General features: G+C 37.5%; 1 protein-coding gene across 18 annotated transcripts in view; it reads left to right on the plus strand.

Annotated features, from left to right (window-relative positions):
- The window catches only part of BAZ2B (bromodomain adjacent to zinc finger domain 2B), a 400,154-nt gene that overhangs the window by 328,622 nt on the left and 46,189 nt on the right, over positions 1 to 25,343 (plus strand). For all 18 annotated transcript variants that reach the window (XM_043894803.1, XM_043894804.1, XM_043894812.1 and 15 more), the window contains 2 exons: positions 21,434 to 21,574; positions 24,892 to 25,146. In XM_043894803.1, coding sequence (XP_043750738.1) covers positions 21,434 to 21,574; positions 24,892 to 25,146 — 396 coding nt within the window. The remainder of the gene's footprint in view (positions 1 to 21,433; positions 21,575 to 24,891; positions 25,147 to 25,343) is intronic.

Here is a 25,343-nt window from a genome sequence, read left to right on the forward strand (position 1 = left end):
TCCACAGAGCAACCTAAGTGATCTTTTCAGAATATAAAACAGATTATATCTTAACATGATCCAGTGGCTTCTTATTATAGTTGTAATAAAGTCCACCATACAGTTTGTACCTGATATAGTATATTCCATCCATTTTTACCTTTTTATTATTCCTAAACAAAGGATCTTTCCTATTTGATGTTCTTCCACCAAATATTCAAGTGGTTCTTATTTACTCTTCAGTCACAGATCAAATTTTAACTTATCAGAGAGGCCTTCCCAGAAGACTTAATTTTGCCTTTTCTTACACTTAACCTCTAGAACTCCATCCCATTATTTTATTTATTTTATGCTTGTTTATAGTTTATCTTCTCCCAGATTGTAAGATCTATGAGGACAGGAATCTTGTGTACCATTGTATCATAAGTGTTGTGATTAGAGCCAGCTATATAGTGGTGCTTAGAAAATTGTCGTTGAATAAATGAATGAGTTTAAATGAAAGTGACAGTTAAAGTACTAAGAAAACAAGTTGAGGATGAAACAAAATCATTAAAGAAAGAGTGTATTATGTGTTTCTGTCTATATAATTTTCTTTATGTAATAAAAAATTATTTTATTCTCAGTGATTTTTTAAGAGTATACACTTAAGGAATTATTATTTAAAATAATACAATAACATGTCATCAATAATCCTGTATCAGAATGTTTGAGAGAATCCCACAGGTAAAACTTCTTAAGATGTTATTATTCTCTGATTACTATGAACAGGTGAACAGGATGAGGTAATTTTACCATTTTACGAGTTATTCAGATTTTTTTGGCCACACCATGCGGCATTCAGGATCCTTGTTCCCAGACTGGGAACTGAATCCTCACCCCCTGCACTGGGAGCACAGAGTTTGAACCACTGAACTACCATGGAAGTCCTCAGTTATTCAGATTTTAAATTGTATTCCATGTACTTTGGCCACCTCATGCGAAGAGTTGACTCATTGGAAAAGACCCTGATACTGGGAGGGATTGGGGGCAGGAGGAAAAGGGGGCGACAGAGGATGAGATGGCTGGATGGCATCACCGACTCGATGGGCATGAGTTTGAGTAAACTCCGGGAGTTTGTGATGGACAGGGAGGCCTGGCGTGCTGCGATTCATGGGGTCGCAAGGAGTTGGACACGACTTGAGTGACTGAACTGAACTGAATGATACCTATAGATTTTAGTAATCAACTAAGTATTTTAAAAAATTTATTAAAATACTATTATGTACACAGCATTAAATTAGATACTGCAGGAAAAGCGAAAAATGTTAAGGATACTTTTTATCATATCAGAGAGATAAAAACTTTACAGTATAAGCAGTGACTAGGTGTATGTTTCTACTGATAATCCAGACTTTCACCGTATCTTTTATATAAACTTACCCCTTGGTGAATATTAACAAATTATTACTAAATGTACTTATTCATTTCTTCATTATTACTTACCATTCCCAAGGTGTGACTGGTGTCATGCCAATAATGGGCATATCTTGGCTTAATATTCTGTGTCTTATTACCTCCTAATAGCTCAATTGCATTTTTTCTTTTACTAACTGTTAAAAGAACAAATTTTACTGTAAGTTAAAGCCATATAATACTTAGGCAGGGCCAACTCAAAATTCTGAAATTACCTAGTGTAACCTTTAATTCTAAACTTTAATACTTTTAGAAGTTAATTATTAAGTTGTAAAGAAAAAATCAGATGTTATAGGTAATCTTTAAAAAATTGAGGTTAAAAAGCTAATTGCTTTCACCTTGTTAATCAGAAATCTCCTATAACATCTGAATTTTTTCCAAGAAACTCCTCATAGTGATCAAAGTAAAAATGTAACACAAGCACCATTTTCATGTTTCGTTGTGTACACTGATATTTTTTCATTTAGTATTAATATATTTTTCACTAAAAATATCCAAAATTTATTAGTCCCCTAGCTTAGAAATGTAATTTCTATAGTTTTTCCTTTAACCTATAATTAATAAGAATATACAGACATATAAATTACCTTATTTGTTTTTCTTATATTAATTTTAATATATTATCATACTTTGTAAATATTTTTATAACATATAATAAGAAAGAATAATTTTTAGCCTTGTGAAGGTTTATATGCTAATGTAACTCAAGTCTTATGAAATATATGTACTTTAATTATTACTGATCATTGGAAACTCAAGTTGGTTTCAGCAGAGTGACAAAGTAGCTCAAAATCTATTGTTTTCACTTATAAAAACTTCAAGCTATGTCAATCACAAATTTATGAACACTTTACTCATATTATCTGAATAATCACCAGAGCAATCTTAAGAGTCTTTTGTATATCTCCCCAAGGATCAATAAACTCAAAAGGTAGTTAAACATGCATCTATTACAGAATAACTATGTCAGCACTTTAGGCAACAAAGCCATAAAACAGAAGAGAGTAGTTCAGGTTTCAGAAGTCATCTAATAATTTGAATGCAGAAAAAATGTATACCCCCTCAAGTCACGAGAATATTTTTATAATCCTATATTTATACTAATCAATTACTTAGTGAAAAATAAAGTAGAATTGCCCATGTACATACTTTTGTTTACACAAACCCATTTTTCTGTTGATGTGTGTACTTATATGACATACTTCTGTATTGTATTTTATATAATTACTTAATTTCAATTTTAAAATTCAGTTACCTTTATTTTTTTTTTCCAGCAGAACAAGATTTATTTCTCTTATAACCAAATTCTTATAGAACCATGTAAGACAGTTCATACAGAGATCATGATTTAGGAAGGTCTTCCTCAGTCTGAATCTTCTAGATCAGCAGAGACTAAAGTATAGCCTCTCAAGACCATATCTCTCTGTCACAGGCAATAGGATCTGTCCTGTTAGATTTGATTGTACTTTTTCTTTTTTCCAGGTCCATCTTTTTTTTTTTTTTTTTTTGCTGCATTAGGTGTTAGTTGTGACACGTGGGTTCTTCCTTGTGTCATGTGGAATCTTCCCTTGTGCCACTCGGCCTCTCTAGTTGTGTGGCATAGGCTCAGCAGATGTGGCACACAGGCTTATTTGCCCACTGGCATGTGGGATTTCAGTTCCTGGACCAGGGATTGACCCACATCCTCTGCATTGCAAGGCAGATTCTTTACCACTAGGCTACCAGGGAAGTCCCCTCAGGTACATCTTAAATTTCAAATATTTAGAAACTATTATCCTTCAGCATTGATTTTTGTCTCTTTCCACACAGTCAAAGGCTTTGGCATGGTCAATAAAGCAGAAATAGATGTATTTCTGAAACTCTTGCTTTTTCGATGATCCAGTGGATGTTGGCAATTTGATCTCTGGTTCCCCTGCTTTTTCTAAAACCAGCTTCAACATCTGGAAGTTCACGGTTCACATATTGCTGAAGCCTAGCTTGGAGAATTTTGAGCATTACTTTACTAGGGTGTGAGATGAGTGCAATGTACGGTAGTTTGCGCATTCTGTGGCATTGAGTTTCTTTGGGATTGGAAGCCTTTGACTGTGTGGATCACAATAAACTGTGGAAAATTCTGAAGGAGATGGGAATACCAGGCCACCTGACCTGCCTCTTGAGAAACCTGTATACAGGTCAGGAAGCAACAGTTAGAACTGGACATGGAACAACAGACTGGTTCCATAGGAAAAGAAATACATCAAGTCTGTATATTGTCACCCTGCTTATTTAACTTATATGCAGAGTACATCATGAGAAACGCTGGGCTGGAGGAAACACAAGCTGGAATCAAGATTGCCAGGAGAAATATCAATAACCTCGGACATGCAGATGACACCACCCTTATGGTAGAAAGCGAAAAAAAACTTAAAAGCCTCTTGATGAAAGTGAAAGAGGAGAGAGAAAAAGTTGGCTTAAAGCTCAACATTCAGAAAACTAAGATCATGGCATCCGGTCCCATCACTTCATGGCAAATAGATGGGGAAACAGTGTAAACAGTTGCTGACTTTAATTTTTGGGGCACCAAAATCACTGCAGATGGTGACTGCAGCCATGAAATTTAAAAGACGCTTACTCCTTGGAAGGATAGTTACGACCAACCTAGACAGCATATTAAAAAGCAGATGTTACTTTGTCAACAAAGGTCTGTCTAGTCAAGGCTATGATTTTTCCAATAGTCATGTATGGATGTGATAGTGGACTATAAAGAAAGCTGAGTGCCGAAGGATTTATGCTTTTGAACTGTGGTGTTGGATAGAGAAGACTCTTGAGAGTCCCTTGGACTGCAAGGAGATCCAGCCAGTCCATCCTCAAGGAGATCAGTCCTGAGTGTTCATTGGAAGGACTGATGTTGAAGCTGAAACTCCAATACTTTGGGCACTTGATGTGAAGAACTGACTCATTTGAAAAGACCCTGAGGACAGGAGGAGAAGGGGACAACAGAGGATGAGATGGTTGGTTGGCATCACTGACTCAATGGACATGGGTTTGGGTAGACTCAGGCAGTTGGTGATGGACAGGGAGGCCTGGCATGCTGCGGTTCATTGGGTCGCAAAGAGTCAGACATGACTGAGCAACTGTACTGAACTGAACTGAATCATCTCGCACCTTGGGAACACCAAGAAAAGAACTACAAGCTGTGATAAACTACAAGCTCTTTCTTGTAGGAGATCATAATATAACAGCCTCATGGTTACTTTGTTATATTACCAAGAAGTTGAAAAGCAAAGTTTCTTTCAGTGTACCCATTTCTTAAGTTTGACTAAAAGTCTGTGATTTATTTTTTTATTTTATTTTTATTTTTATTGGAGGCTAATTACTTTACAATATCATGGTGGTTTTTGACATACATTCACATTAATCAGCCATAGGTGTACATGTGTTCCCCATCCTGACCCTCCCTCCCACCTCCCTCCCCATCCCATCTTTCAGCCTCATCCCAGTGCACCAGCCCTGAGCACCCTGTCTCATGCATTGAACCTGGACTGGCGATCTATTTCACATATGATGATATACATGTTTCAATGCTATCTCTCAAATCATCCTGCCCTCACCTTTTCCCACAGAGTCCAACAGTCTGTTCTTTACTTCTGTGTCTCTTTTGCTGTCTCGCATATAGGGTCATCATTACCATCTTTCTAAATTCCATATATATGTAACGTACTGTATTGGTGTTTTTCTTTCTGACTTATTTCACTCTGTAAATAGGCTCCAGTTTCATCCACCTCATTAGAACTGATTCAAATGCATTCTTTTTAATAGATGAATAATATTACATTGTGTATATGTACCACAGCTTTCTTATCCATTTGTCTGCCGATGGACATCTAGGTTGCTTCCATGTCCTGGCTATTGTAAACAGTGCTGTGATGAACATTGGGGTACACGTGTCTCTTTCATTTCTGGTTTCCTCAATGTGTATGCCCAGAAGTGGGATTGCTGGGTCATATGGCAGTTCTATTTCCAGCTTTTTAAAATCTCCACACTGTTCTCCATAGTGGCTGTACTAGTTTGCATTCCCACCAACAGTGTAAGAGGGTTCCTTTTTCTCTGCACCCTCTCCAGCATTTATTGTTTGTAGACTTTTTGATAGCAGCCATTCTGACTGGCATGAGATGGTACCTCATTGTGGTTTTGATTTGCATTTCTCTGATAATGAGTGATGATGTGCATCTTTTCATGTGTTTGTTAGCCATCTGTATGTCTTCTTTGGAGCAATGTCTGTTTAGTTCTTTGGCTCATTTTTTAATTGGGTCACTTATTTTTCTGGAATTGAGCTGCAGGAGCTGCTTGTATATTTTTGAGATTAATTCTTTGTCAATTGCTTCATTTCCTATTATTTTCTCCCATTCTGAAGGCTCTTTTCACCTTGCTTATAGTTTCCTTTGTGGTGCAAAAGCTTTTAAGTTTAATTAGGTCCCATTTATTTCTTTTTGCTTTTATTTCCATTTCTCTGGGAGGTGGGTCAAGAGGATCCTGCTGTGATTTATGTCAGAGAGGGTTTGCCTATGTTTTCCTCTAGGAGTTTTATGGGGTTTGGTCTTACATTTAGATCTTTAATCCATTTTGAGTTTATTTTTGTGTATGATGTTAGGAAGTGTTCTGGTTTCATTCCTTTACAAGTGGTTGACCAGTTTTGCCAGCACCACTTGTTAAAAGAGATTGTCTTTTCTCCATTGTATATTCTTGGGTCCTTTGTCAAAGATAAGGTGTCCATAGGTGCATGGACTTATCTCTGGGCTATTTTGTTCCATTGATCTGTGTTTCTGTCTTTGTTCCAGTACCATACTGTCTTGATGACTGTAGCTTTGTAGTATAGCCTGAAGTTAGGCAGGTTGATTCCTCTAGTTCCATTCTTCTTTCTCAAGATTGCTTTGGCTATTTGAGGTTTTTTGTAATTCCAAACAAGTTGTGAAATTATTTTTTCTAATTGTCTGAAAAATACCATTGGTAGCTTGATAGGGATTGCATTGAATCTATAGATTGTTTTGGGTAGTATACTCATTTTCACTATACTGATTCTTCCAATCCAGAACATGATATATTTCTCCACCTATCTGTGTCCTCTTTGATTCCTTTCATCAGTGTTTTATAGTTTTCTATATCTAGGTCTATTGTTTCTTTAGGTAGATTTATTCCTAAGTATTTTATTCTTTTCATTGCAATGGTGCATGGAGTTGTTTCCTTAATTTCTATTTCTATTTTCTCATTGTTAGTGTATGGGAATGCAAGGGATTTCTATGTGTTAATTTTATACCCTGAAACTTTACTGTATTCATTGATTTGCTCTAGTAATTTTCTGGTGGAGTCTTTAGGGTTTTCTATGTAGAGGATCATGTCATCTGCAAACAGTGAAAGTTTTACTTCTTCTTTTCCAGTCTGTATTCCTTTTCTTTCTTTTTCTGCTCTGATTGCTGTGGCCAAAACTTCCAAAACTATGTTAAATAGTAGTGGTGAGAGTGGGCATCCTTGTCTTGTTCCTGACTTTAGGGGAAATGCTTTCAGTTTTTCACCATTGAGGATAATGTTTTCTGTGGGTTTATCATATATGGCTTTTATTATGTTGAGGTATATTCCTTCTGTGCCTGCTTTCTGGAGGGTTTTTATTATAAATGGATGTTGGATTTTGTCAAAGGCTTTCTCTGCATCTATTGAGATAATCATACGGTTTTATCTTTTAATTTGTTAATGTGGTGTATCACATTGATTGATTTGTGAATAGTGAAGAATCCTTGCATCCCTGGGATAAAGCCCACTTGGTCATGATGTATGATCTTTTTAATATGTTTTTGGATTCTGTTTGCTAGAATTTTGTTAAGGATTTTTGCATCTATCTTCATCATTGATATTGGCCTGTAGTTTTCTTTTTTTGTGGCATCTTTGTATGGTTTTGGTATTAGGGTGATGGTGGCCTCATAGAATGAGTTTGGAAAAAAAAAAAAGAATGAGTTTGGAAGTTTGCCTTCCTCTGAAATTTTCTGGAAGAGTTTGAGTAGGATAGGTGTTAGCTCTTCTCTAAATTTTTGGTAGAATTCAGCTGTGAAGCCATCTGGTCCTGGGCTTTTGTTTGTTGGAAGATTTCTGATTATGATTTCGATTTCTGTTCTTGTGATGGGTCTGTTAAGATTTTCTATTTCTTCCTGGTTCAGTTTTGGAAAGTTATACTTTTCTAAGAATTTGTCCTTTTCTTCCAAGTTGTCCATTTTATTGGCATATAGTTGTTGGTAGTAGTCTCATATGATCCTTTGTATTTCTGTGTTGTCTGCTGTGATCTCTCCATTTTCATTTCTAATTTTATTGATTTGATTCTTCTCCTTTTTTTCTTGATGAATCTGGCTAATGGTTTGTCTATTTTATTTATCTTCTTAAAGAACCAGCTTTTAGCTTTATTGATTTTTGCTATGATCTCTTTTGTTTCTTTTGCATTTATTTCTGCCCTCATTTTGTGATTTCTTTCCTTCTACCCTCTTCCAACAATACAAGAGAAGACTCTATACATAGACATCACCAGATGGTCAACACCAAAATCAGACTGATTATATTCTTTGCAGCCAAAGATGGAGAAGCTCTATACAGTCAGCAAAAACAAGACCGGAACCTGACTGTGGCTCAGATCATGAACTCCTTATTGCCGAATTCAGACTTAAACTGAAGAAGGTAGGGATAGCCACTACACCATTCAGGTATGACCTAAATCAAATCGCTTATGAATATACAGTGGAAGTGAGAAATAGATTTAAGGGACTAGATCTGATAGACAGAGAGCCTGATGGGACTATGGACGGAGGTTCGTGACATTGTACAGGAGACAGGGATCAAGACCATCTCCATGGAAAAGAAATGCAAAAAGGCAAAATGGTTGTCTGAGGAGGCCTTACAAATAGCTGTGAAACGAAGAGAAGCTAAAAGCAAAGGAGAAAAGGAAAGATATTCCCATTTGAATGCAGAGTTCCAAAGAATATCCAGAAGAGATAAGAAAGCCTTCCTCAGTGATCAGTGCAAAGAAATAGAGGAAAACAACAGAATAGGAAAGACTAGAGATCTCTTCAAGAAAATTAGAGATACCAAGGGAACATTTCATGCAAAAATGGGCTCAATAAAGGACAGAAATGGTTTGGACCTAACAGAAGCAGAAGATATTAAGACGAGGTGGCAAGAATACACAGAAGAATTATACAAAAAAGATCTTTAAGACCCGGATAATCACCATGGTGTGATCACTCACCTAGAGCCAGATATCCTGGAATGTGAAGTCAAGTGGGCCTTAAAAAGCATCACTATGAACAAAGCTAGTGGATGTGATGGAATTCCAGTTAAGCTATTTCAAATCCTGAAAGATGATGCTGTGAAAGTGCTGCACTCAATATACCAGCAAATTTGGAAAACTCAGCTGTGGCCACAGGACTGGAAAAGGTCCGTTTTCATTCCAATCCCTAAGAAAGCCAATCCCAAAGAATGCTCAAACTACCGCACAATTGCACTCATCTCACACGCTAGTAAAGTAATGCTCAAAATTCTCCAAGCCAGGCTTCAGCAATACGTGAACCGAGAACTTCCAGATGTTCAAGCTGGTTTTAGAGAAGGCAGAGGAACCAAAGATCAAATTGCCAGTATCTACTGGATCATTGAAAAAGCAAGAGATTTCCAGAAAAACATCTATTTCTGCTTTATTGACTACGCCAAAGCCTTCGACTGTGTGGATCACAATAAACTGTGGGAAATTCTGAAGGAGATGGAAATACCAGACCACCTGACCTGCCTCTTGAGAAACCTGTATGCAGGTCAGGAATCAACAGTTAGAACTGGACATGGGACAAGAGACTGGTTCCAAATAGGAAAAGGAGTACGACAAGGCTGTATATTGTCACCCTGCTTATTTAACTTACATGCAGAATACATCATGAGAAATGCTGGGCTGGATGAAGCACAAGCTGGAATCAAGATTGCCAGGAGAAAGATCAATAACCTCAGATATGCAGATGACACCAGCCTTATGGCAGAAATAAGAGGAACTAAAAAGCCTCTTGATGAAAGTGAAAGAGGAGAGTGAACAAGTTGGCTTAAAGCTTAACATTCAGAAAACTAAGATCATGGCATCTGGTCCCATCACCTCATGGGAAATAGATGGGGAAACAGTGGAAACAGTGTCAGACTGTATTTTTTTGGGCTCCAAAATCACTGCAGATGTTGACTGCAGCCATGAAATTAAAACACGCTTACTCCTTGGAAGGAAAGTTATAACCAACCTAGCTAGCATATTAAAAAGCAGAGACATTAATTTGCCAACAAAGGTCCATCTGGTCAAGGCTATGGTTTTTCCAGTGGTCATGTATGGATGTGAGAGTTGGACTGAAGAAAGCTGAGCACCAAAAAATTGATGCTTTTGAACTGTGGTGTTGGAGAAGACTTTTGAGAGTCCCTTGGACTGCAAGGAGATCCAAGCAGTCCATCCTGAAGGAGATCAGTCCTGGGTGTTCATTGGAAGGACCGATGCTGAAGCTGAAACTCCAATACTTTGGCCACCTCATGCAAAGTGTTGAGTCATTGGAAAAGACCTTGATGCTGGGAGGGATTGGGGGCAGGAGGAGAAGGGAACGACAGAGGATGAGCTGGCTGGATGGCATCACCGACTCGATGGGCATGAGATTGAGTAAACTCCAGGAATTTGTGATGGACAGGGAGGCCTGGCGTGCTGCTATTCATGGGGTCGCAAAGAGTCGGACACGACTGAGTGACTGAACTGAACTGAACTTCCTTTTACTAACCCTGAGGTTCTTCATTTTTCCTTTTCTAGTTGCTTTAGGTGTAGAGTTAGGTTATTTATTTGATTTCTCTCCTGTTTCTTGAGGTAGGCTTGTATTGCTATGAACCTTCCCCTTAGCACTGCTTTTACTGAGTGATAGTTGCTCAGTCATGCCTGACTCTTTGCAACCACATGGACTGTAGCCTGCCAGACTCCTCTGTTCTTGGAATTCTCCAGGCAAGATTACTGAGTGGGTTGCCATTTTACTGAATCCCATAGGTTTTGGGTTGTTGTGTTTTAATTTTCATTTGTTTCTATGCATATTTTGATTTCTTTTTGATTTCTTCTATGACTTGTTGGTTATTCAGAAGTGTGTTGTTTAGCCTCCATATGTTCGTATTTTTCATAGTTTTTTTCCCTGTAGTTGACATCTAATCTTACCACATTGTGATCAGAAAAGATGCTTGAGATGATTACAATTTTTTTTTAATTTACCAAGGCTAGATTTATGGCCTAGGATATGATCTATCCTGGAGAAGGTTCCGTGTGCACTTGAGAAAAAGGAGAAAGTCATTATTTTAGGGTGAAACGTGCTACAGATATTAATTAGGTCTAACTGGTCCACTGTATCATTTAAAGTTTTTGTTTCCTTGTTAATTTTCTGTTTAGTTGATCTATCCATAGGTGTGAGTGGGGTATTAAAGTCTCCCACTATTATTGTGTTATTGTTAATTTCCCCTTTCATATTTGTTAGCGTTTGCCTTACATATTTCTTTGCTCTTATGTTGGGTGCATATATATTTATAATTGTTATATCTTCTTCTTGGATTGATCCTTTGATCATTATGTAATGTCCTTCTTTGTCTCTTTTCATGGCCTTTATTTCAAAGTCTATTTTATTTGCTATGAGTATTGCTACTCCTGCTTTCTTTTGATCTCCATTTACATGAAATATCTTTTTCCAGCCCTTCACTTTCAGTCTGTATGTGTCCCTAGGTTTGATGTGGGTCTCTTGTAGACAGCATATGGGTCTTGTTTTTTCATCCATTCAGCCAGTCTTTGTCTTTTGGTTGGGGCATTCAACCCATTTACATTTAAGGTAATTATTGATAAGTATGATCCCACTGCCATTTACTTTGTTGTTTTGGGTTTGAGTTTATAAGCCTTTTCTGTGTTTCCTGTCTAGAGAAGATCCTTTAGCATTTGTTGGAGAGCTGGTTTGGTGGTGCTGAATTCTCTGAGCTTTTGCTTGTCTGTAAAGCTTATATTTCTCCTTCATATTTGAATGAGATCCTTGCTGGGTACAGTAATCTGGGTTGTAGGTTTTTCTCTTTCATCACTTTAAGTATGTCCTGCCATTCCCTTCTGGCTTGAAGAATTTCTATTGAAAGATCAGCTGTTATCCTTATGGGGATCCCCTTGTGGGTTAATTGTTGTTTTTCTCATGCTGCTTTTAATATTTGTTCTTCGTGTTTGATCTTCGTTAATTTGATTAATATGTATCTTGGGGTGTTTCACCTTGGGTTTATCCTGTTTGGGACTCTCTGGATTTCTTGGACTTGAGTGGCTATTTCCTTCCCCATTTGAGGGAAGTTTTCAACTATCATCTCCTCAAGTATTTTCTCATGGCCTTTCTTTTTGTCTTCTTCTTCTGGGACTCCTATGATTCGAATGTTGAGGCGTTTTACATTGTCCCAGAGGTCTCTGAGGTTGTCCTCATTTCTTTCAATTCTTTTTTTTTTCTTCCTCTCTGCTTCATTTATTTCCACCACTTAATCTTCCACTTCACTTATCTTATCTTCTGCCTCAGTTATTCTATTGTTGGTTCCCTCCAGAGTGTTTTATATCTCAGTTATTGCATTATTCATTATTGACTGACTCTTTTTTATTTCTTCTAGGTCCTTGTTAAACTTTTCTTGCATCTTCTCAATCCTTGTCTCCAGACTATTTATCTGTAACTCCATTTTGTTTTCAAAATTTTGGATCATTTTTACTATCATTATTCTGAATTCTTTTTCAGTTAGACTCCCTGTCTCCTCCTCTTTGGTTTGGTTTGGTGGGCTTTTATCAAGTTCCTTTACCTGCTAAATATTTCTCTGCCTTTTCATCTTGTTTAGGTTGCTGTGATTGGGGTGGCCTTTCTGTATGCTGGAAGTTTGTGGTTACGCTTTACTGTGGAGGTTCCTCCCTGTGAGCAGGGTTGCACGAATGTCTTGTCAGGGTTTCCTGGTTAGCCAAGCTTGTGTCGGTGTTCTGGTGGGTGGAGCTGGGTCTCTTCTCTCTGGAGTGCAGTGAAGTGTCCAGTAGTGAATTTTGAGGTGTCTGTGGGTTTGGTGTGACTTTTGGCCACCTGTATTTTTGTGCTCAGAGTTATGTTCCTGCTTTGTTGGAGAATTTGCATGGTATGTCTTGCTCTGAAACTGGTTGGCTCTTGGGTGGAGCTTGGTTTCATTGTAGGTATGGAGGCTTTTGGATAAGCTTTTGTTGATTAATGGTCCCTGGAGTCACTTAGGCCTCCTGCCTCTGGCTTTCAGTCTTATTCTTATAGTAGCCTCAAGACTTCTCCATCCATACATCACCGATGACAAAACATCTAGGTTAATGGTGAAAAGATTCTCCACAGTGAGGGACACCCAGAGAGGTTCACAGAGTTACATAAGAAGAGAAGAGGGGGGAGGGAGATAGAGGTAACCAGGAGAAGGGGGGAATCAAAAGAGGAGAGAGCAGTCTAGCCAGTAATCAATTCCCTATTTGCTCGCCACAGTCTGGAACACTCAGAGAGGTTCACAGAGTTCCACAGAGAAGCGAAAAGGGAGGAAGGAGATAGAGGTGACCAGGAGGAGAGGAGGGGGAGTCAAAAGGAGAGAGACCAATCTAGTCTGTGATCAGTTCCCTAAGTTTTCTCCATACCGCAGAACACCCAAAAAGATTCACAGAGTTAAGTAGAGAAGAGAAGGGGGAGGGAGGAGATAGAGGTGACCTGGGGGAGAAAAAGGAGAGTCAAAAGGGGAGAGAACAATCAAGCCAGTAATCACACTCGTAAGTAAACATGGGTACTGAAGATTGGATTCTTAAAGGTAGAAAATTGATAACAAATACCAAAAAGCAAAGATTAAAAATCTAGTGTAGAGGTTAGACTCTCAAAAATACAACATTAAGAACAGACTTTTGAACTCTGTGGGAGAAGGTGAGGGTGGGATGTTTCAAAAGAACAGCATGTATACTATCTATGGTGAAACAGATCACCAGCCCAGGTGGGATGCATGAGACAAGTGCTCGGGCCTGGTGCACTGGGAAGACCCAGAGGAATCGGGTGGAGAGGGAGGTGGGAGGGGGGATCGGGGTGGGGAATACGTGTAACTCTATGGCTGATTCATATCAATGTATGACAAAACCCACTGAAATGTTGTGAAGTAATTAGCCTCCAACTAATAAAAAAAAATAAATAAAAAAAATACAATATTAAAAAAACGAAACAAAATTGCAAAAGTTATATTTAAAAAAATATGAAATTTGCTTTAAAAATGGGGTCTTTTTTCCCCAAGGTAATAGGTTTTAAAAATTGAAATTAAGGGATTAATAAAAAACTTAAAAATAAAAAAAGTTTAAAAATTTAAAAATGATAATAGTAAAATATATCTAGGAATTTTCTCTGGAGCTGTGGCGGGCAGTGTGTGGTCAGTTCAGTTTCAGATAGTTCCTTGTTCCAGCTTATACTTCTCAGGGTCTATAGGGCCTTTCCAATGTAGCCAGTGCTAACTGCAGGGTTTTCATCTGTTGCACCTGTCACTTCCAGAGCAGTTCCGTCTTTATTTAGTTTGGCTTCCTCTGTCTGCTAGTCTTTTCAGTATCTAACTTGTGCCCTGACACAAGGGGGCGAAGGTGGTCACTTACTTAGGCTCACTTGTTCATTTGTGCTGCAGGGAGGGAGGAACACTGCAGACAAACCTCACTGGCGAGTGTGGGGAGTGCCCTCAGTGTCTGGGCCACACTCGGTTTGCCCCCGCTCACGGAGTGCGAGCTTTCCCGGTCTACACTGCTCAGGCTCCAGGTTGCTCTGCCTGGGAACTGTCTGAGGCGGGCCCTGGGCTGCGTGCACTTCCCAGGTCTACACTGCTCAGGTTCAGGTTCTCAGTTACAGATGCAGTTGGGCCTGTGTTCTGTGCCCTTCCTGGTCTGAGCAGCCCAGGCCACCAGGTGCTTGGCGAGCCACACTCCCCAGGTGCGGTGCATCTTAGCACCTTCCCAGTCCCAGCCGCCTGGCTTCCTGGGTGGGCAGCAGCGTCTCAGGTGTGCCGTGTGTCTCTTCTGGGGAGCTGAGCTCCGGCTGCGACCCTCCTGATGGATGTCATCCGTTCAGGATCCCAGGAAGACTTGGTTAGCGACTGGAGAGCCTGCTTGCAGTTTGGTATGGGATGCCGTCTCTGGGGCCGAGTTTGCCCCTTTCCTTCCAGCTCTGGCTGGCGCCCGCCTGCCTCCCTGCCTCCAGCAGGGGATGAGCCGGTCTGCAGCCGGCTAGCTCTCCTCTGGTATTTGCTCATTCCTTTGTTCTGTGAGCGGGCAGGGCAGTGCCTTGGGTTAGAGCTTTTAGCGGGAAAGCTTCTCTCTCTCTCTCTCTCTCTCTCCCTCTCTCTCAGCGGGAAAGCTTCTCTCTCTCTCTCTCTCTCCCTCTCTCTCTCTCTCTCTCTCAGCGGGAAAGCTTCTCTCTCTCTCTCGTTCCTCTTTGGTTTTTGTTTGTTTGTTTGTTTGTTTTTTCCCCTCTCTGGCTATCCCATGGTTTGGGTTGCTATCTCAGTTAGCTCCTCAGATTGCCCTCAGGGCATTCATGCCCGGTCAGACCCTAAGCACTGCATCCTGCGCCTCCCTGTTCAGCCCCTGCTGGCTGGTGGTGGATGCCAGTGTCTGGGCTACTTCTCTGCTGGGAGTTTAGTTAGACCTGTAATCTGTGGGTTTTATTTATTTATTTTTTCCTCCCAGTTATGTTGCCCTCTGAGATTCCAAAACTCCCCACAGACACGCCAGTAAGAGGGTCTCCTGGAGTTTGGAATCTTCTAAGACTCCCTCCCCGGGACGGGTCTCCATCCCTAACTCTTTGTCTCTCTTTTTATCTTTTATATTTTGTCCTACCTCCTTTCGAAGACAATGGGCTGCCTTTCTGGGTGCCTGGTGTCCTCCACCAGCGTTCAGAAGTTGTTTTGTGATATTTGCTCAGTGTTCAAATGATCTTTCAATGAATTTGTGGGGGGGAAGGTGGTTTCCCTGTCCTATTCTTCTGCCATCTTAGGACTGCCCCCCTCAGTTATCTTTAAAAACATGAAAAATGATTTCATTTTAACTACTCAGAAAAATATTAAATATCATACACATTTAAAAGATACATGCACAATTTTGGAAAGAATTATTTTCCATGTAATTTAGATGTATTAAAATCTCTATTTGACAAGAATTATTAGCAATTTTTATTTTAATTTAGAAGACATCTGTTTAATTATAGCTGGCTTTCCTCATAGCTCCTTTGGTAAAGAATCCACCTGCAATGCAGGAGACCCAGGTTCAATTCCTGGGTCTGGAAGAGCTGCTGGAAAAGGGATAGGCTGCCAACTCCAGTATTCTTGGGCTTCCCTTGGGGCTCAGCTGGTAAAGAATCTGCCTACAAGTGGGGGACCTGGGTTTGATCCCTGGGTTGGGAAGATCCCCTGGAGAAGGAAAAGGCTACCCATGCCAGTATTCTGGTCTGGAGAATTCCATGGACTATACAATCCATAGGGTCCCAAAGAGTTGGATTCAACTTCACTTTCACTTTTCACTCTAAAAATATTTAATGATACTTAATCTAAAATAAGGGCTTCTCTGGTAGCTCAGTGGTGAAAGAATCTACCTGTAATGCAAGAGAGATTGGGTTGATCCCTCGGTCAGGAAGATCTCTGGAGAAGGAAATGGCTACCCACTCCAGTATTCTTGCCTGGAAAACCCCATGGACAGAGGAACCTGGTGGGCTACAATGGATGGGGTCACAGAGTAGTCAGACACGACTTATCAACTAAACAATAACAATCTAAAGTGCAGACTTTTGTGTAATACTTTGGTAGATTTTATGAAAATGTGATAACTGGAAATTTTCTTTTTAAATAATATTTTATACCTGTAGAATACAGTGATATATTTTAATTCAAATAAGGTATACTTTTATTAAAATTTGAAATATAAGGATTTCTTTTATCATGGATTCATAATTTTTAATTTGTTTAAACTTAAATTTTTTATATTTTAAAGGTAAAAATAGGCCCTTAAAAGCTGTCCTGATTTTTCTACTCACACTCAATATATGATATAAAATAGCACCAGTTTTATTCTTTATATCTGTCTTCTATAAATGGCTTGTGTTATTAATCTTATTTACACTTATATTCCTCTTGTACCCTAAGGTAAATCTGTGTCTCTTAAATAATATTTATATCTTTGAAATTTAAATACAAGTTGCTGTCAAAAGAAATGTATTCTCCTAATTATGCCCAGAGCAAATACCTAAGAGACCCAGTAGAATCGTAAAATACAAAAAAAGGCATCGTTGCAGCATGGCCTCTTAAAAATGGCCTGTTTTGCAATCTAATAAGTTGTAAAACTTTATAATAGCAGATCCTCCTACCACACTCATTGTTTAGTTTTTAAACTTCTGTTATTTTAAAATAGAATACATTTATTTCATACCTTTGTTATTTTGCTTTGGATTTCTGGAAGTACTTTCATTTATGCTTTTAGAGTCCCTATAATAATCTTTTTATGTGAGTAAAAAACTGCTTTTTAAATTGTCACCTTATGTATCTTTAGGCTCTTTAGTATAATCTAAATTTAATGCATTTGCTATCGAAAGGTGTTTCAATTTTGAGATGAAATTCAACTGACTTGTTAACTAAGATATTATTAATATTTTAATATAGAAAATTTCTTTACTATAATTAAGATGATAAGATGTTTAATTTTAAATTAGATATATTCCAAGGATCTATATTTATTTCATAAATCTCTGCATCTAGAACTGGGTGAGGACAGGAATAGCTGAGAATGAAAGTCAAAAAAAATTGGAAGGAGACAATCTAATTTGCTTGTAATTATTTATAGTCAATCTAAAATATAGTCAGGAGCTATATACCATAGTCATTTGTAGACAATTAAGTTATTGCCTTGAAATTTAAATAATGTGGCCTTTGTAGATTTATTCATTTAACAAGTTATTCAGTGCTTAAGTAATTTTTATATGCTAAAGCACATTATATATGTCATTAGAGACATATGATAACTATTATAGTTGGAAATAAAAATAATATTTAGACAAGTTGGAGAGGAAAATTGAACTGATACAGGCTTGAGTGTCAAAGACATAGAATATCATTAAAAACTCTTCTGAATGTTTTTGGCAAATTATACTGCTTAGAGTCAGTAGGTTCATAAAGAGGTGGATAAGTTTGTTCTTCTGACCTTTAGAAACTCACACTACAGTGGAAGAGATCAACTTTAAACAAATAGTTGTCACTCAGTGCAATGAATGCTATAGTAAGTTATGTGGAAGCTCAAAAAAAGGGAAATATTAAAACTCCTAAACTAGTTGTGGGAAAAATAAAAAGACGGGCTTTAGTTTTGTGTAAAGGAAGAAGGGCTATGCATCACAGGCAGAGAAGCTGACAGGTACAATGAAATGTACCTGTATTAATGTACTTGTATTAAGTAAATATACTAAGTAAAATAGACCTCTGGGTTCTAGGGGGAGGAAGGTGAGAAGAGAGGGTTAGTGGATTTTAACTCTGTGTATATACTTCTCTCTGGAGAAGGAAATGGCAACCCACTGCAGTATTCTTGCCTGGAGAATCCCATGGACAGAGGAGCCAGGCAGGCTACAGTTCATGGGGTCATAAGAGTCGGACACGACTTAGTGACTAAACCACCACCACCACCGTATACTTCTCTTGACTTTGTTGGTTCTCTTCCTCTTCTTCTCTTTCTCCTTCATCTCTCCTCTTCATTCTTCACCTTCTTATTCCTCCTCCTCATGATCATATCATTATCATCCAAGCAATGCCTCAAACTGGTTACACATCTCTTCAACACAGGTGTATCACACAGTGAGCCTAGAGTGTGAGAAATACACTGAGAATCATGAGATGTGAGACCAAAACTTGTGTGAGGCTGGATTGTGACTGTCCTTATTTTAAATATTAGTTGATTGTTGAGGGGATCCTAGAAGCTCTGGTTCCTTGAGAGTCATTTTATAGCAGAATCGCAGGATTTGTATCAGTCCTATACAATCTAATAACAGTCACTAGATAAATTGGTGGACAAATTAATTCAATGTAGAGACTCCATGTTTCCTTTTCCTGTAAATTTCTAAGATTTCTTGCAAATCTCCATTTTTATCCTAAAATGTAGATGTCATTTTTACATGCCACATTATGCATTGCTTTTTTAATTCAAAAAATACTGCATATCACTAGGTAAAAATGATATTCAAGAATACCTTTATCTCATGGCATTAAATGTACTCTAACTCATTGTCTACATATCGCTGAAGGGTGTTCATACCCTCAGATTACCACTGCTGTGAAGTTGGTGTAGTGAAAAGAGCATTAGTGTCACACAGTTCCTTTCTTTTTGAAAAAAAATTACAACCATTTTCAACAGTTCTTAGTGTATAGTAGAGAAATCTCAATTATTTATGATTACTATTAAAACATCATTAAGAATTCTGGGTTAGTCCTACATAATAGAAAAATTTACACCAGTTACTTTGAAATTTATGAGACATTTAATATATTTTCCCTATTAGTGATTATAATTCATTATTCTGGTAAGTGACCACGAAGTTGTCTTCTCTTCTTCAGAAAAGTACTTAGAGCAACATTTTATGCATTTAAAAATTGGAAATCTAATTCTGGAAAACAAAATTGTTCTACCAATGATAATTTGATTTGAAAATCTGTATTGCGTTGTGGGATTGTTACACATTAATTGTGTATATTTTAAAGCTTTTTTTATCATTTCCTTCTCAAATGTCTCCATGAATCAGTAATTCAGAAATTTAGAAGTAGTATAAAAATGAGCAGTAATCTGAGCATATCTTATAAACAAGTCCTCATGACGTGACCTCCATGTGTCACAGTTCCCAGCAACTATTCACCATGCAACCTACAGTCCCGTCATGCTCTCTCAACTCTTGGCTGGGAGTATACTTCTCCATTCCTCTGTCTCCCCCTTGGCATGCCCGGCCACAGCAGTCAGGGTGCTGTCTTACCAGTGGTAATTGAAATGGAGATGGTTAAGTTATGGAAAAGAAATGCCAACATACTACAGGAAGCAATAATGCTAAGTTAAAATTATAGGTAAGAGCTATAATTAGGTATGAGAAATTGGAAGAAGGTGGTGTTTTTTAATTAGAATTTTGATATGCAAGATGAGATCAATATATATTCCTCAATATATTCCTCACCAATATAAGGAGGTGAGGAAACAATATATGTTTATCAGGAATAGTAAGTAGTTTGACTAAATTTACATAGAATATAAAAGTGGGAGATAAGTTTGGAAAAGAAGCGAGTCCAAATTCAAAAGTATTTAGACTTTATTTTGGTAAAAATAAAGAAAACTGAAAGATGTATATAATAATGACAAGTTAGAATTGTCATTATTGATATTTCTCCTCTAATAAGTAAAAATGTTGATTGGGCCGAGGACAATAAGATACAGCCTTATACCTGTCAAAATGCAATTTATCAAAAAGATAAGTAATGGTTCCTGGCAAGGATGTGGAGAAAAGGGAATGCTTGTGCACTTTTGGTGGGAATATAAACTCATGCAGCCACTGTAGATAACAATATGGAGGTTTCTCAAAAAATTAAATATAAAACTACCATATGATTCAGCAAATCCACTTCTGGGTATTTATCCATAGAAATTGAAAACACAAATTCAGAGAGATACATGCACCCCCATGTTCACTGCAGAATTATTTACGATAGCCAAGACATGGCAGCAGCACAAGTGTTCATCAGTAAAGGAATGGATGAAGAATATGTGGTGTATATATAAATGGAATGTTATTCGGCCATAAAAAGAATGAAGTGTTACCATTTGTTACAGTGTGGGTGGACTTAGAGTGTAGTGTATTAAGTGAAATAAGTCTGCAAAGACAAATGCCATATGATTTCACTTGTATGTAGAACCTAAAAAGCAAAACAAGCAAACATAAAACAGAAACAAACGCATAGATACAGAAAACAGGCTAGCATTTCACAGAGGGGAGGCGAGATTGTGGGAACTGGTTGAAATAAGTCCAGTTATAAAATAAGTAAGTCATGGGGATATAATGTACAGCATAAGGAGCAGTCAATAATACTGTAATAACTTTGGAGACACAGTAACCAGATTTGTTTATGTTGATTATTTCATAATGTGTAAAAATATGAGGTCACTGTATTGTACACCTAAAACCAACATAGTATTGTAAATCAGTTATACTTCAATTTAAAAAGAGAATTGTATTTGAGATATGATAATAAAATAATGACACCAGTATTAAGGAAAATCACTTCTTTCAAAAGAGTGTCATCCTCTATAAGAAAGGAAACAAGATTATTTCCATATTGTTGCCATTACCCAAAATATTTTTAATGCTTTTGGAATTGCATTCAGAACCTATTTGATATTCTTTTAAGTGTTGTTTAGAGTGGTAAATATTTTTATTTCATCATAGATGCACATGTTCAGACTAGCTAAATCACTTTTGAATTATTTTTTATGCAAATTCAAACATGTTTCTATTTTCATGCTATAAATCTTATTTCCTGGAGCTACACAAAAATTTTCGCTAATACTAATTAACTTTTTAAAATAAATATTTACTTGTCCATGTTTATTTTATATACCTGCTTTTATTAATATTTTAATCTCATTATAATCTGGGAAAAGATTGAATAAATTTTGAATAATGAAATAATCAGGATTGAAACTAATACTGATATTTTGTCATAAGGTTATTTTCAAACTTCAAAGGGTGAAAACACGGAAAAGCAAAATGTCAGTGTTTCTTTGTAATTTCAAGTCTATTCCTAATCATTCCAAGAGAATTTTTGTTCGTGGAAATAACACTTTGATTACCTTTTAAATTTTAACTGGAGGTTTTTTAAACATACACAGTGATTAAAGAGAATATGTGGACATGGTTTTCTTTTTAAGGAAAAAGAACGATTGAAGCAAGAAAAACGTGATGAGAAAAGATTAAATAAAGAACGTAAACTAGAGCAACGAAGATTAGAATTAGAAATGGCAAAGGAACTAAAGAAGCCTAATGAAGACATGTGCTTAGCAGACCAAAAGGTAATTTATCATGTAAACTATTTCATTAATAAATTTAAATTTTTCTGTGTTTTCATCTGATTCCTTTGCCAGAGCTGCCATTATGAAAGCCTTGTGTTTTTAGCTAGAGGAGTGGATTTCCAAGTCTAGGTCATCTGTCTCTCCTGGATGGCTACAAGTAAACCTCTCTAGAGCTCTGTGCTGATAACGGCAGTTCTTAATATATAAATGGAGCACCACAAACCTTTTTAATATAAGTAGTATACTGCAGAAATCTATAAAAATGAATTATAGAAATAGTATTTCTGTGTTTCATTTGGTCTTTTCGAGGCATTTAGGAACAGAAAGATCTAACTCCTCCCTCAGGCTTCCATAGATATTTAAATAAATTAGGATTTGCAGTATAACCTCTTTCAATGCTTTAGTGGTGGTAGCTAACTATTGAGTATGTTTGGTTTGTGCCAGGCACAATGCTAAATGCTTCAGATGAGTTTTCTCATTTGGCCCCCACCGTGATCCGGTGGAACTGGTATTTTTGCCCATTTACAGATGCGAAAACTTGAAACACAGAGAGGTTAAGGAACTTGCCTGAGATTATACAACTTATATAGCAACTTGGATTCAGGCTTCACTTTGTTAAACTCCAGAGCCCGTACTCTTTATGACCCTGAAAGCCAAGGAGTGTGTCCTGTCAAAGTACCTCAGGTGTATGTTCTCTTCCATGATGCTGCACAGATTTGTAATATTGCTAAAATACACAAAAGTAGCAATTTGGAAAGAGCAGAAGCATAGTAACAGCTGGTATGATTTCACATACTAATGAGTAGAAGTCAATTATGTTTGGTTATAGTTAAGATAGTATTCCTGGAAAATTGTGTCAATGCATATCATGTCTATAATAGTATCTCAATGATATAATAGTTATACTTGGTCAGTAGCATCTATATTTACTCATATGCCATATGACATACAGATAATGATTATCTCTTATTTTTGCAAGCCCTTTTATAAAGTGCTTTAAGCAAACTTCTAGTGTTGCTGTTTAGTTGCTATGTCCAACTCTTTTGTGACCCCATGGACTGTAGCCAGCCAGGTTCCGCTGTCCATGGTATTTCCTAGGCAAGAATACTAGAGTGGGTTGCCATTTCCTTCTGCAGAGGATCTTTATGACCCAGGTATCGAACCCATGTTTTCTGCATTGCCAGGCAGATTCTTTACTGCTGAGGCAACAGGAAAGCCCAAACTTCTAGTACCCAAGTGGAAAATTAAATTTACTAATATTCTACTTACTTAGCGTAAATGCTTTTAAATAAAGATGAAAGTATGCACATGTTGGTAAGTCACTTCAGACTCTTTGCAACCCTAGAGACTATAGCCCACTAGGCTCCTCTGTCCATGGGATTCTCCAGGCAAGAATACTGGAATGGGTTGCCATGCCCTTCTTAAGGGGATCTTCCTGACCCAGGGGTTGAATCTGGGTCTCCTGCATTGCAGGCAGATTCTTTACAGTCTGAGTCACCAGGGAAGCCTGTATATAATCTAGTTTTAGTCAATTGGATATTTAAAATTTCCTTAGCACAGAATAGGTATAGTGGTTAGTTAACATGTTTTAATAAGCTCATACCGAGCAATTTTTTTGAATCCTAATAAACTTTATTTTCTTGCTAATCCTTAATGATCTTTTTTAATCCTAAAGTTTCATAAATAATCTTTTATTTTCATTTAAGTCCATATGTACCATATAAAATATTTGTAAGTCCATTTTAAGACTTGGGCTTCCCTGATAGCTCAGTTGGTAAAGAATCCGCCTGCAATGCAGGAGACCCCAGTTCGATTCCTGGGTTGGGAAGATCCTCTGGAGAAGGGATAAGCTACCCATTCCAGTATTCTTGAGCTTCCCTTGTGGCTCAGCTGGTAAAGAATCCGCCTGCATTGCGGGAGACCTGGGTTGGATCCCTGGGTAGGGAAGATCCCCTGGAGAAGGGAAACGCTACCCACTCCAGTATCCTGGCCTGGAGAATTCGATGGACTGTATAGTCCATGGGGTCACAAAGAGTCGGACATGACTGAGTAACTTGCACTTTCAATTCACTTTGTACTTTAAGACTTACTTTTGTTGGTTTGCTTTATAAATTTTTAGAATCATATGGAATTATGTATATCTGATATGATTCAGGAAAAAAGAAGACAGAATTAAACGGTTTTCATATGTAACAAAAGATTTGTATTACGTCAGCAGTTATCCATAGTTTGTGTTTCTACACACTATTAATGGAAGAAGTCTTTAGTTCGTTATTACACCAAGTGCAGAGTAGCGGACACATTTTTGAACAGGGTCCAATTCAGATAATGTTTATAAGCCACATTTTTCCCAATCATAACTGAAAGTATATTTATTGAATTGTATTCATGGATGAAAATGTTTTTAGATTACTTATTTATTTAATTTTTTTAATGTGCATGAAAGCTGAAAATATAATTTAGTCATTAAAATGTTAATATGTGAGCATGTTTGAGAAATAGCAAAAGAAACAGCTCTCTCATTTTGATACTGAATCCATGTTCCACTATATACAGGAAACCTCAAGACTGACAGTTGCACTCTGACTGGCTTCTTGACAGGGTTGTAGGTTCTTGTCTTGTGGCCCTAGTAATTTATCTACATTCATTACAAAGATGGTACCTCTTTCTCCAACCATACAGGCCACAGATGTGTACATGGTTAGTTTCTGAGCTCCCCAAAAGTGTGAATTATAAATCAGTTGACATCATTAGAAGAAAGTGTTGCACGTGCCCTACTGAGTTGGTCCATGGTAAAGTAATCATGAGATACTTATTTCTTATGTTATCTAATTTTTTATCCAGTTATGTAACCTGTGTTTTGTCAATATTTAAGTTAAAATTAGTATTCTCTTTTGTAGAGATCTAAGGTCATGTTGATTTTAACCAAAATTTATTAATGGTTACTTGTGTTCAGGATTTTATGATTAGGTAAAGAATCTACCTGCAGTGCGGGAGACCTGGATTCAGTCCCTGGGTTGGGAAGATCCCCTAGAGAAAGGAAAGGCTACCCACTCCAGCATTCTGACCTGGAAAATTCCATGGACTGCATAGTCCATGAGGTCGCAAAGAGTCAGGCACGACTAAGTGACTTTCACTTTCACCACGGGGTTATAGAAATGCCCTCATGGAATTTACAGTCTAGCGGGAAAAACCATTGGTACAAGGCAGAGAAAAATAACAACTTACCTTACTTCCGAAGGTATAAAATCATTTTAAAATGATTTTTTAAAATTATTTTTAAAAATTATTTTCTCTTTCTTTTCTTTTATTTTCAGCCTTTGCCAGAGTTGCCTCGTATTCCAGGACTTGTTCTCTCTGGAAGTACATTTTCAGACTGTCTCATGGTGGTGCAGTTCTTACGAAACTTTGGTAAAGTTTTGGGCTTTGATGTGAATATTGATGTTCCAAACCTGAGTGTTCTTCAAGAGGGATTGCTAAATATAGGGGACAGCATGGGTGAAGTACAAGACTTGCTTGTGAGGCTCCTCTCAGCTGCTGTATGTGATCCAGGTCTAATTACAGGATACAAGGTAAAAAAAAACAAAATACATCTTTTTAATTTGTACTATCAGTGCATTAATAGCTGGCTTTAGCATGTTAGCAGAAGATTGTATAGACTTACTCAATTTTTTCTACATAGCTTCTCACGAAGTTAAAGGTAGATTTGCTTCAGTTATAGTTGGTACAAACTTAGAAAAACCTGGTTCATAAAGCCTAAGGAATGTAA

This window comes from Cervus elaphus, chromosome 33, assembly GCF_910594005.1.
Source record: "Cervus elaphus chromosome 33, mCerEla1.1, whole genome shotgun sequence".
NCBI classification, from domain to species: Eukaryota; Metazoa; Chordata; class Mammalia; order Artiodactyla; family Cervidae; genus Cervus; species Cervus elaphus.